We start from the raw sequence: 11,625 nt of genomic DNA on the forward strand, positions 1-11,625 counted from the left end.
AGTAAGTACACCTCTTATACAGGTCCCCCAGCACTAAAAATCCCTTCATACTGGGGACTCCAGAGTTGGCTGTCCTCCACCTGTGCTGTTCAGTTAATCCTCAGAGGTAGCATTTTAACAGTGTCAAATTGATATTTCTCCAGAAGTCTTGCAATTGTGAAATTATGCAGTGTTAATCATATTGATATATCTGTCTGTCAACATAGTTTGGCTCATTTACTGGAAGTCAACAAACACTCCAATCAGATAAAAGACACACTGGTGGGTGGCTGAAATGCAATAATAGGAAGAAATGATGTGCAACGAGGTGGGTTTCATATCTTTTATGGACCTCTAATCTATCGCAGCAGGGAACATACTCCTTGCAGATGAGAGCTTCTCACAGGATTTTGAGGTATCTCGTTAATTTAAAAAAAAAACAACCCCAAAAAACGGCTGAATTTATGATACCTTTACAATACAACAAAACTACTGTTACAAAATAGACCCATAAAACAACTAGCAAAACCGGTGGTATAGTCTCTCCAGGATTCCATATACCCACTTAAAAATGCCCAATGACTTGCAACAACATACTTTCCATTACATATTTGATGTATTTTGAATTATCTGTGTTTTTTTTCTTCACATAGGCTAAATAAAGATATTTCCACCATAAATTGGTGCATAAAAGTGTATCCGAATACAGGAAATTAAGTCGTTGATCCTCAACTTCCCTGGGAAAGGACATCCAGAGCCCCCACTACATGATCATGTAGCACTCACAAAAAATATATATATATACAAATATATATATATATATATATATATATATATATATATATATATATATATATATATATATATATATATATATAAGCGTACAGTATACCCACTACAATACATTAGTTTTTACGCTTAAGGATATATTGGCTGAATTCCTGTATTGATCCTAGCTTTGTTCGATGTTTTTTTCATGGATGTATTAAGAGAATGGTTTTTTTTTTTTTTCATGCAGTTTGATTAGATAAGTGATGTGACCAATCTGAAAACTTGTGAGAGGTGATGTCATCACGTACAACGTCATTACGTTTAATGGTACGTTGCGCGCGGGAGCTTTGAGTTTGACTTGAGAGAAACAAGAAGGCGGCAGGTAGGTCAATTGCAAATGCAGTTATCGCTCTTAAAGTAGCTTGCTTTATGATTGGAATAGATAGGTGAGACATAAGTATTGTTGTATTTGAGCTGTGACGCTGTCTTCGATCCAGCATCATTAGAATTAACATTGGCTGGTTAGTGTTACTAACGCTGAAATACAGCGAACTCATACGAAAACAGGGCTAATGCTAATAAGCTAGCTAACAGCTTAGCTATGTAAAAGTGTTAAAAAGCTACTAAGACCTAAAATAAAGCTGGTTTAAAACCTAAAGTAACGTTATACCGGTTGTGAAGCTAACGGTTGGGCTTCTTTTGTTATTTTCACCGGGTACGTTTGGTTATTACCAAATTTTTGTGTAGAATTCTGTATGTACCAACGTTAGTCTGTTAAGTTAACTCACTAACGTTAGGGTGTTTAAATGTCAGCAAGGCCGAAATACTCTGAGTGGCACTGGCACCTGAGTGGCAGGTGGCATGCGGATATCAGGACATTGGCAAGCGAGTGGCACTCGTTCGGCAAATCTGCGGAATCTGCTGAACTGAGCGGTACCATTGTGGCAATTTGTCGGTAAATTTCCTGGAAAAACCTACAGGAGACTAGTGTGTGCATGTTACCACCCCGCCCCCCGCCCCCCCAGTAGCTACCACAGAGTGCCTATAGGTGCCAAAAGGTATCGGGTGCCAGTTGATGTCGCAAGCTGCCCCAGGGTGTCAAGAGTCACCCTGCCTCTGCAACAGGCAGTGTCAGAGTTTGATTGAGGTAGATGCTATTAGCACCCATGTGTCAGTAGTCAACAATGCTATTTGCACCCAGTTTCGTTCGTTCGTAAACCTAAAACCCACTCTCAACTGACGACAAGTAGCAACTGTGCTGCTGCTCAGCTCAACAGATCCTCCGTTGGTGCCAAACAAATGGCGCTTGCTTGCCACTGTCCTGCCACACGCTTGCCATTGCGGTGTCGCTCGACTACCATTGTCAGTAATCACACTCGCTGTCTCTCTTAAATTATGCCTCATTTTGGAAAGCATCCCATCCCGCATTCTCTCTGTTGACCAGGTTTTTCACATTCAGACCATGGCTATGAGGAGCGAGGTCAGGGTGGAGACGGAGGTAGAGGAGGAAGAAAACTTTGGGCCCCAGCCTCTGAGCAGGCTGGAGGTATGTATCCTGAACACAGTTGATTCCTTCTTAGAAATTACTGAATTATTCTGCACTTTTTAGAAATGTAATCTCCCATTTTCTGTTTGAGTGCAGACAACTTGCTTGGTTTGGGGCAATCTAACTAGGTTGGACTTGGAAAGTTTTATAGTCCATTACTGGTGCACTCCAAGAGAGAACAGACAACACTGTTAGTTGACTTCTTTATTCCAACTCACTGTTGTTCTGCAGCCGGGAAACTGCTGCCTCTCCTGACCCGGGTGCAAAATATTGCATGAGCGTTGCAGCTCTAACCGCAATGATGCTCTCAAGTTTGAATAAAGCCATTATTCACACATTTGTATAACAATTACCTACAGTATGTTTGAAGGCTCTAACGGATGGATTAAGTCAGCAGGTTCCAAATAAAATAAAAATAAAAAGGCGGAACTTTGTAAATTCTGCACATTGTGTAGTTATTGAGGGGGGGGGGCCCTGGCTGCATCTGACTTAGCGGGACTGTTTACAGTTTTCTCCCTCCCAGTCAATTTATGCTGGGCTGTCTCTTCTTCCTATGTCTCTTCTTGCAGCAATGTGGAATCGGTGCCAGTGACATCAAGAAGCTGGGGGACGCAGGTTTCCACACCATCGAGGCCGTGGCCTATGCACCCAAGAAGGAGCTGCTCAACATCAAAGGCATCAGTGAGGCCAAAGCTGACAAAATCCTAGTAAGAAAAAAAAAACAGTCTTCTTTCAGTGTCCCAGAGTAATTCACGAGTTCTGACTGGACTGTCTTGTCGATATCAGTAGTGTTTTTAACTTTAGACCCGCGTGTATGTGTTGCTACCGATTCTGATTAATGATCCTCATCAATCATCAATGCCAAAGTGGCATTATTACCTCCGCCAAGGCGGTTATGTTTTCGGCTTGGTTTGTCTTGTTGGTCTGTCAGCAGTATTATGAAAAATCTACTGGCCCAATGTTAATGAAACTTCGTGGAAGGGTGTAGTATGGGCCAAGGAAGAACCCATTACATTTTGGAGCGGATTTTAATTCCGGGTGTGGATACACAAATTATTTTTCACTTTCGTTGTGCTGCATTCATGTGGTGTCAGACTAATTGGGAAATTAGTTCCCAATTGCTCTCTATTGGTCAAATTATAATTGGTATTATGTTTCTAAATTACCTCAAAATATTGAAGTATTTCTGTGCTGATATTTACTGTTACTTAACAGCCGACGCATACAATGATAATATCGGACGATATTTCGACCCGACCAGCGTCTGTCTAGCTCTTCTTCTTATGCTTTGTTAGGTTTTTGGTATGCTCATTCAAAGTACTGTCTCTAGTGGTCTTTTTTCCCCTTCTTTCTCAGGCTGAAGCGGCCAAACTTGTGCCCATGGGTTTCACCACAGCTACTGAGTTCCACCAGAGGAGAGCAGAGATCATCCAGATCTCTACAGGCTCCAAGGAGCTCGACAAACTCCTGCAGGGTGCGTACCTCTTGTATATCCTCCAGAAATTCGTCCTTATTGTCAGTGGTTCCTAGTTTTGGGGGAAAAACGACATCCACTTAGATATTCACGTGTCTATGTTACCTCACATGTGTCCATGTTACCTCCAGGACGCAGCCCTTTATAAAAACTGATGTGAACTCAATAATTACAGATTGGAGGAACAATAACCTTGTTTCATTTGACCTGGTGTTTCTCCTGCAGGTGGGATCGAGACAGGCTCCATCACAGAGTTGTTTGGAGAGTTTCGGACAGGGAAGACCCAGCTGTGCCACACACTCGCTGTCACCTGTCAGGTAGAGTCCAGGCTGCTGAGAGAGGGTTCCCACAGATCCTCAAAAAGTCTCAAATTAGATTTTTCAGAATATAAGGTCATCAAATGAATTAATGATGGTAGGTTTTAAAATGTTTAGGGTGATGCCTAGTTGCATGAGAAATATCTTCCCAAAGGATTCACTAATTTAAAGACGGTTTGGTCTTTGGTTGTGACTCAGTCCAGCTCTTTATCTTGTAATGTTTTGATTGGTTCTCCAAAGGCCACCTGCTCTTACGAAGGTAACAGGATTAAAGAAGTACACAGACCGTACAGATGATGCTAAGCTAAAGCCAGTTGACAGTAGCTGAAGTTTATATATGAAGTGATGTTAAAGTGGATGAAAAGTACATATACTGTAACGTGTAGGCCTATATGTCTGTTTTTAAATTGAGAGAGTATTCGTTCTTTCTGTTGAGGTCTTAAAAAGCATGACATTTGATTTCAAAGTGTGCAGAAACCCTGAGAGAGAGACAGCCACAGTGGTGCCGGGGGAAGTTGTATAATAGCCAATAGGTTTTGTTTGTAGTTGATAAAATGCATCTTGTACCAGTTTTAGTTCTGGTAACAATGTGTAGATGCACCTGCTGAGGTGAGCAATACAATACTGGATACAGAATAATGTGACATGCTTGTAGTGGTTCTGGTTCTTAGTGAGTGCTGTAGATTCTTAATGACTTGTCCTTTCTGTCCACAGCTGCCCATTGATCAGGGAGGGGGAGAAGGTAAAGCCATGTACATCGACACAGAGGGGACCTTCAGACCAGAGAGACTCCTCGCTGTGGCTGAGAGGTGAGTCGGCACGTTTCCCCTCCAGCTTTGGCAGTTTCTTTCTTCAGCTCTGAAAGATTAGCACCCAACAGGTTCAACAGTTGTTTGTAGCCCAACTCTGTGCTGCTGTCACATGTTTGTTCTTGTTGATTCTGTAAAGGGGAAAAGCTGGAATCACAGAAAAAGAATATCCTGCAGCGCAAAGCCCGGCGCAAGAGTCTTTGCTAGTTTAAGACCGACGCAGCTGTCAATTTCCCGTCCAGCGCCCGCGTCGTTTAAATAGCAAATGCACCTGCACCCATCTGTGCACCCATGCTGGTCTTACAGGGAGGTGTGTTCAGGTGCATTCTTGGTGTATTGCTATCTTGAGTGATCGTGCCATTGACCAACAAAAACCTGGTCTAAAGTCAGTAACGCAGCATTTCATTGATATTTTAACAGCACATTAGTAAAACGTGCGCGTACACTATGCTTCTAACACACACAGGGACACACAGCAGCACACAAACATGCAAAAGATTACAAATAAAAAATATTACAATGTGAAATAGTATTATGGAGTTTTGGTGGCATGTATAATCAGATCAGTTTCTTCTCCTGAAAATCTCTCCTTAACTGCTTAGCAACTCCGCCATCATAATAGCAATGCGCCAAAGTACAAACGCACCTGGCTTTTAAAGGGAATGGGAGATGACACTCTGATTGATTGGTTTATTGCACGTTACGCCCCAAAACAACTTGGATGATTAATTAAGACACTAAGTACAACTACGGTTGCAATATATATCGGCTCAATATTGTTATCGCAATATATCGAAAGTGTGGCAATAAGTATTCAATATTCAGTTTATTTTGTGGAGCGCTGCCTCTCGTCCGTTGGCTGTGTGTCTTAGTTGTGTTTGATTTAGAGCCCACTTCAAACGCTATAATGATCATGTTTCATTGGCCAGTTACCGTGCCACTTGCACATGTTGGTGCACGTCAGCGCACGGGGCCACTACGTGACAAACCCTATGGAGCGTACCACGTGTGCATATTTCGACAGAGTGACAGTATAAGTGAAGAAATAGAGACAACAAAACAGAACCAATCAGAGAAGCGAAAGGAAAGTTTCGTCCGGTTCTCTTTATTTATTTTATACCGTCCAACCAGTGAAACATGTCCTGTTCTGTAGACATGGTCCTTATTTATTTATTTATTTATTTATTTATTCATTCATTCATGTTGGACCAGTCCAATATGACCGTCACTCCCCACCGTGATACAACCCTTTTGAACCATGCGCCTGGCGCACGGACCCTTTTTTTCCGCCGCTGAACTAGCAAATGTGAATTTGTACACACCCTAAATGCACCTTGGATCGTTAAAATAGGGCCCTCGATGTTGAATTTAACGCGACCTCTTTCCGCTGTCAGGTATGGGCTGGTAGGCAGCGACGTTCTGGACAACGTGGCCTACGCCCGAGCCTTCAACACAGACCATCAGACCCAGCTGCTGTACCAAGCCTCGGCCATGATGGCTGAGTCCAGGTCAGTCAGCACAGTGTTTGTGCTTGCAGAGTATTACTGTGTGTGTGTGTGTGTGTGTGTAAACTGTGCAAATGGATATAAACAGTCAATACTAAATTGGTCTCCTAAATACTTAGAATAGGATTCTGGTTCTGCAAAGTTGGATTACAAGACTACATTAAGCACAGTTAATGTTTCCCTTTTGATTGGTGGATGTTGCATGTAATCCCTGCAGATCTGTCATTGGGTCCCTCTCCTGCCATCTTCTGGGTTTTTAGTGACGTACGGGCAGTTCAATTTGAAAGGGCCTCCCATTCTTCAAAGTTTTCTTCAGATCCTTTGCTCCTTCTCTGATTTCACTGCTTCAGACGATCACAAATAGATGACATTTTTTATGATTAACATTTTTATTTATTTAAAAAAACAAACAGTACAACTCATGAAGTGAACACATCACCTCCTTGTCTGAACCCCACACTTGCCATCACCACCTCCCCATATCATTTTTTTGTATTTTTGATGAAATAATATACATCATTTTCAATACAATACTGTAAAATAGACCACAAACTGTCGACCAAATAACCACATTATGTATATACGCTGACACCATAAGTACATTACATATGTCTTTCCACAGTACATAGCCTCCTAGGAGCCCTCTGCCCTCCAGAAAGCTTTAAGTACTTTCCCCATTGTTTGTTTTTAAAGCGGGTTTGCTAGTTTAGTTTTTATTTTTTGAAATATGGGTTATTTGTCTGGGGATTCAAAAAGGTCAGAAAAATCGTGTAATAATAACTCAACAAAAACGTCATACCATTTTAGAAATATGTATTCACAATGTATTAATAACAATAACACCAGTACATAAAAAACAGTCTACACAAGACGCCGCAGTAAGTGCAAAATGTGTAAGTGACGTGTTCCAGGACAAAAACCTAAATAGTCAACAGACTAAAGAAGACATGAACAGGTGTTTTAAACTTCGGTTCGAGTAAAGTCGTGAACTTTTTGAAGTCAATCGAGTCTGGGTTGTGTAGACATCCCAGTATCAATCCACATATTAACCCCCGCTTCCTCCCGCTTTTGGTGTCCCTGCGTATTTACTAACCAGCAGCTGTCGGGTCGCCGGTGAAAGCCCTCCTATAGTGTTCTCTGTCCTGCTGCGGTCTCCGTCATGCTGCCTGGCCCTGTATCCATACATCCATGCCCTGTACCGGGGTTAGCTTCTGTTTCGGGGAAAGAGGGCTTTGCGTTCTTCTTTACCTTGTTAAGGTAAGCTAGGTTAGCCTCCTAGCTTGTGTGCGCTTCTCAAATGTACTTTCAAATTCGTGGTATTTTCCCTGTAATAAATTGACCACATATTTTACCACCTTGCACTGCAAGGCGCTTTATCTGACACAGTCATAATCAAATAGGACTGCTGCTTTCTTCCGACTTTCGGTACCGCTGATGCCAGGCGAGAGGCACGGAGCCACGGACATGTTGTGTTCAATTTGACGTGGAATGTCGGAATTTCTGGGTTCCCAGTCGGAAACTATACATGTCTACGGGATAGGTCATGGTCGGAGAGATATAACGTTATTTGCTCTATGAAAGATCGACCAAGACGAAAACTAAGGACATTTACTCGATTACTTTATTTTAGTTCGTTTTGCAAACAGACATTACAGTTTTAGTTTAGTTATCGTTTTTTTTTGTAATGCCTCGTTTTTATTTTTATTTCAGTAAACAACGTTTTTTCCCACCTAGTTTTCGTTATTTCGTTCGTTTCTGTTAACGATTATAACCTTGCCTTTGACATGCTGCTTTTTGGATGCTTTTATATAGGCCTTAGTGGTCCCCTAATACTGTATCTGAAGTCTCTTTTATATAGACCTCAGTGGTCCCCTAATACTGTATCTGAAGTCTCTTTTATATAGGCCTTAGTGGTCCCCTAATACTGTATCTGAAGTCTCTTTTATATAGGCCTTAGTGGTCCCCTAATACTGTATCTGAAGTCTCTTTTATATAGGCCTCAGTGGTTCCCTAATACTGTATCTGAAGTCTTTCCCAAAATTCAGCCTTGGTGCAGAATTACAGCCACTAGAACCAGTCCCACAATGAGCTTTCCTTAGGATGTGCTATTTCTGTGTCTGTAGCTTTAAATGCTATTGAGGCGGAGATGGGGGGCGTGTGATGTCTCTCTCTTTGTCATGGGTGGGACTCCATTTGTCTCTGGGCGGGCAAAGCAGATAAAGGGGAGGTAACCTTTCCCCTTATGACGTCATAAGGAGAAGATTCCAGATCGGCCCATCTGAGCTTTCATTTTCTCAAAGGCAGAGCAGGATACCGGTCGGTTTACACCTATCACCATTTCTAGCCACTGGGGGATCATAGGCAGGCTGGGGGAACTCATATTAATGTTAAAAAACCTCAAAGTGACATTTTCATGCCATGGGACCTTTTTTAAGCCTTTTTTTTAATTTTTTTTGTAAACCATGAGCGCCAACACATTTAACAAGTGGTTCATGACTCTTCATTTGGACATCACTAGTAACCACTGTGTCCTTAACTACTGTAGCATTCGCCATTGCGCTTTTCCGTGTAGTCCTCCGTCAGCGTCTTAGCTTCAGTATGAACAGGCAGAATATTTGCCCAGACTGCATTATGTATCCCTGCAGCTAACGCTCTCTCTCCCTGTGCGTCAGGTACGCTCTGCTGATAGTGGACAGTTCCACGGCTCTGTACAGAACCGACTACTCGGGCCGAGGGGAGCTGTCGGCCCGACAGGGCCACCTGGGACGCTTCCTCCGCATGCTGCTCCGGCTGGCAGACGAGGTAGGCAAGCTGGACAGGGTGCAGGTCTACTCTCAGAGGCCACTTGCGCTCTCACACATCGTGGTTGTGTGGCGCTGACTGTATTAGGACCGGGCAAAACAACTCAGAAGTATCCCACATAGTGAAGACCCATTCAGATTTCGGTGTTATTCTAGTTTAGTCACCTTCTGTCGATTTGTAACTTTGGCAACCCCGAGGGGTTCAAACTGAGGCGTCTGTAACTGCAACTTTTGTCTGCCTCGATCCTATTTCACGACAGTTTGGCGTTGCCGTGGTGATATCCAACCAGGTGGTAGCCCAGGTGGATGGGGCAGCCATGTTTTCTGCAGATCCCAAAAAACCAATTGGAGGCAACATTATGGCTCACGCCTCCACCACACGGTGAGTGATGCGGTGTGTGTTTGTGTTCATCCTTACAGCATGGTTGATGTCGGCGTCAAACCCGGGCCCGCTGCGTCGAGAAATAAACCTCTATATATGGGCGCCCACTCTACCAACTGAGCTATCCGGGCGCCCCGTTGAACTTTTTCAGTAGTGATGTCCGCATGAAGCGTTGTGAAGCATTTTTTTCTGAGCCCAGTAGATGGCGCTCTCTGTTCAACAACGGCTTGAAAGCACACTGAATTGGGATTCTTTTTTTTTAAACAAAGAGCGCCAACTCTACTAGTTGGGTCAACAAATACAACTAATGGCTCATGGAGTTTCATTATGCAGGGTTCATACGTTTTGAAAAAACCTGGAAAAGTTCCAGGCCTGGAAAGGTTTTAGAAATATAAAAACACCCAGAAAGTTTTGGCACAGCATAATAATATGTGATTAATAAATGTATTTCACGTCGTCCTAACCTCACTGTTCTGTTCGGGGCGCGATATTACGAATCCCACTATGAACCACATACATTGTCATTCATGTTATTGTTACACCTCTGAGGGTAAACTTTAACACCGATTTTTTGGGCATACATAGTCCTGGAAATTTGCCAAAAAGTATTGGTTAAAATGCGTATGAACCCTGCATTTGGACATCACTACCTTTCAGTGTCTTTAATAGAGCTTGATGGCAGGGGAGAGGAGCGCGGGTACACTAAAAGGGGCAGTGTTGCGACTTTATTTCTAAAAAGCGACCCTTGACCATCAGGGGAGAAGTTGCATGTATTCCACTGTAATTGATTTCCATGCATGCTGCTCAGTTCACGGCTACTCTGCCAATAGCACCGGGTCTCTATCTCAGTCTGCTCTTGCACGTATGACGTCATCAAGCGACTTTAGGGAAGTTCGAAGCTGGTTCTAGCTACTGTAACTGGAACAGAGTTGGCAACACTGTGAAAGGGGCATGGCTGCAGCTTGAAGACACCATAGCTTCATTGTTGTAAGTTCACACTACGATTTTAAAAGTGGTCTCATCTTTGCAGTCTGTACCTAAGGAAAGGCCGAGGAGAGACGAGGATCTGTAAAATCTACGACTCGCCCTGCCTGCCAGAGGCTGAAGCAATGTTTGCCATTAACCCTGATGGAGTGGGTGATGCCAAGGACTGAGCTGGCGGGGAGGCAGGAAGCAGCGGGGTGGTGCTAAATGTTGCTGTCACACCTGCTGACTCCTTGGACTAAATTGCTGTGTGTGTGTGTGATCCTCGCCCATACCACCGCCTTCAAACAAAGCCTTCGTCGAAGGTCGTATGATTTGGTTTGATGCCGATTGAGCCAGAGTCGATAAGATGATCCAGGCTGCAGATCTGGCCCTCTGGAGCTCAGCGGTGCAACCGCGAGATGCAACGTTTTCTTTCATAACTGAAGCCCATTTCACTCAACAAAGCAAGAAAAGCTGTTTTCCTACAATTATGACATGGCATCTCATAATTACAGGATCTGTTATTCTATTGTGAGATGCTACGTTATAATTACAAGATTGGCATCTCATAATTATGAGTTAGTATCTCCATAATTACACAAAAACCTCTCATGAGGTCTTTATTGTGTAAGAACAAGATCCACTATCTCATAATTACAAAAATGTATAGTCTAATATGACCGAGGTCTCGAGTACTTCATCATTAGATCTTTTTTGTGTAATTACTATCGATCTGATAATTAAGAGATACCAAGTCCTAATTCAAAGAAATAAGATCTTTGTTGAATGCAGTGCACCTCTACAGTTTCATATATGGGGTGCGTCAAATAATTTTGTAAACTTTTTTTTTTCTGTTAACTTTGTCTGTGTTTCTGTTGAGTGGTGTCCTCCGAGGAATGCTGTTGAAACATTATTTTGCAACGGAAGCATTTCTACAAAGCTATACTGTATGTGTAATATCTCAAATGTCACCTCTTTCCAGCCACACCACTACTGATGTCCCTTTTCAGTTTCTTTACTAAACATGTTGTATATAAGCTTCAAGGCTAAATTAAATATGTTTTACCATTATATC

The 11,625-nt window shown here is 42.7% G+C and overlaps 1 protein-coding gene across 1 annotated transcript; it reads left to right on the forward strand.

Moving 5' to 3' along the window:
• Positions 1-1,047: 1,047 nt before the first annotated feature.
• On the forward strand, positions 1,048-11,621 carry rad51 (RAD51 recombinase). The gene is made up of 10 exons (XM_078275094.1): positions 1,048-1,132; positions 2,195-2,296; positions 2,866-3,003; positions 3,653-3,770; positions 3,996-4,087; positions 4,802-4,896; positions 6,291-6,404; positions 9,074-9,203; positions 9,463-9,584; positions 10,615-11,621. Exons 2-10 carry the CDS (start codon positions 2,213-2,215, stop codon positions 10,736-10,738), a joined length of 1,017 nt encoding a protein of 338 aa, XP_078131220.1. The 5' UTR covers positions 1,048-1,132; positions 2,195-2,212; the 3' UTR covers positions 10,739-11,621.
• The last annotated feature ends 4 nt before the right edge of the window (positions 11,622-11,625 follow it).

Source organism: Sander vitreus, chromosome 18 (genome assembly GCF_031162955.1).
Source record: "Sander vitreus isolate 19-12246 chromosome 18, sanVit1, whole genome shotgun sequence".
Classification (NCBI taxonomy): Eukaryota; Metazoa; Chordata; class Actinopteri; order Perciformes; family Percidae; genus Sander; species Sander vitreus.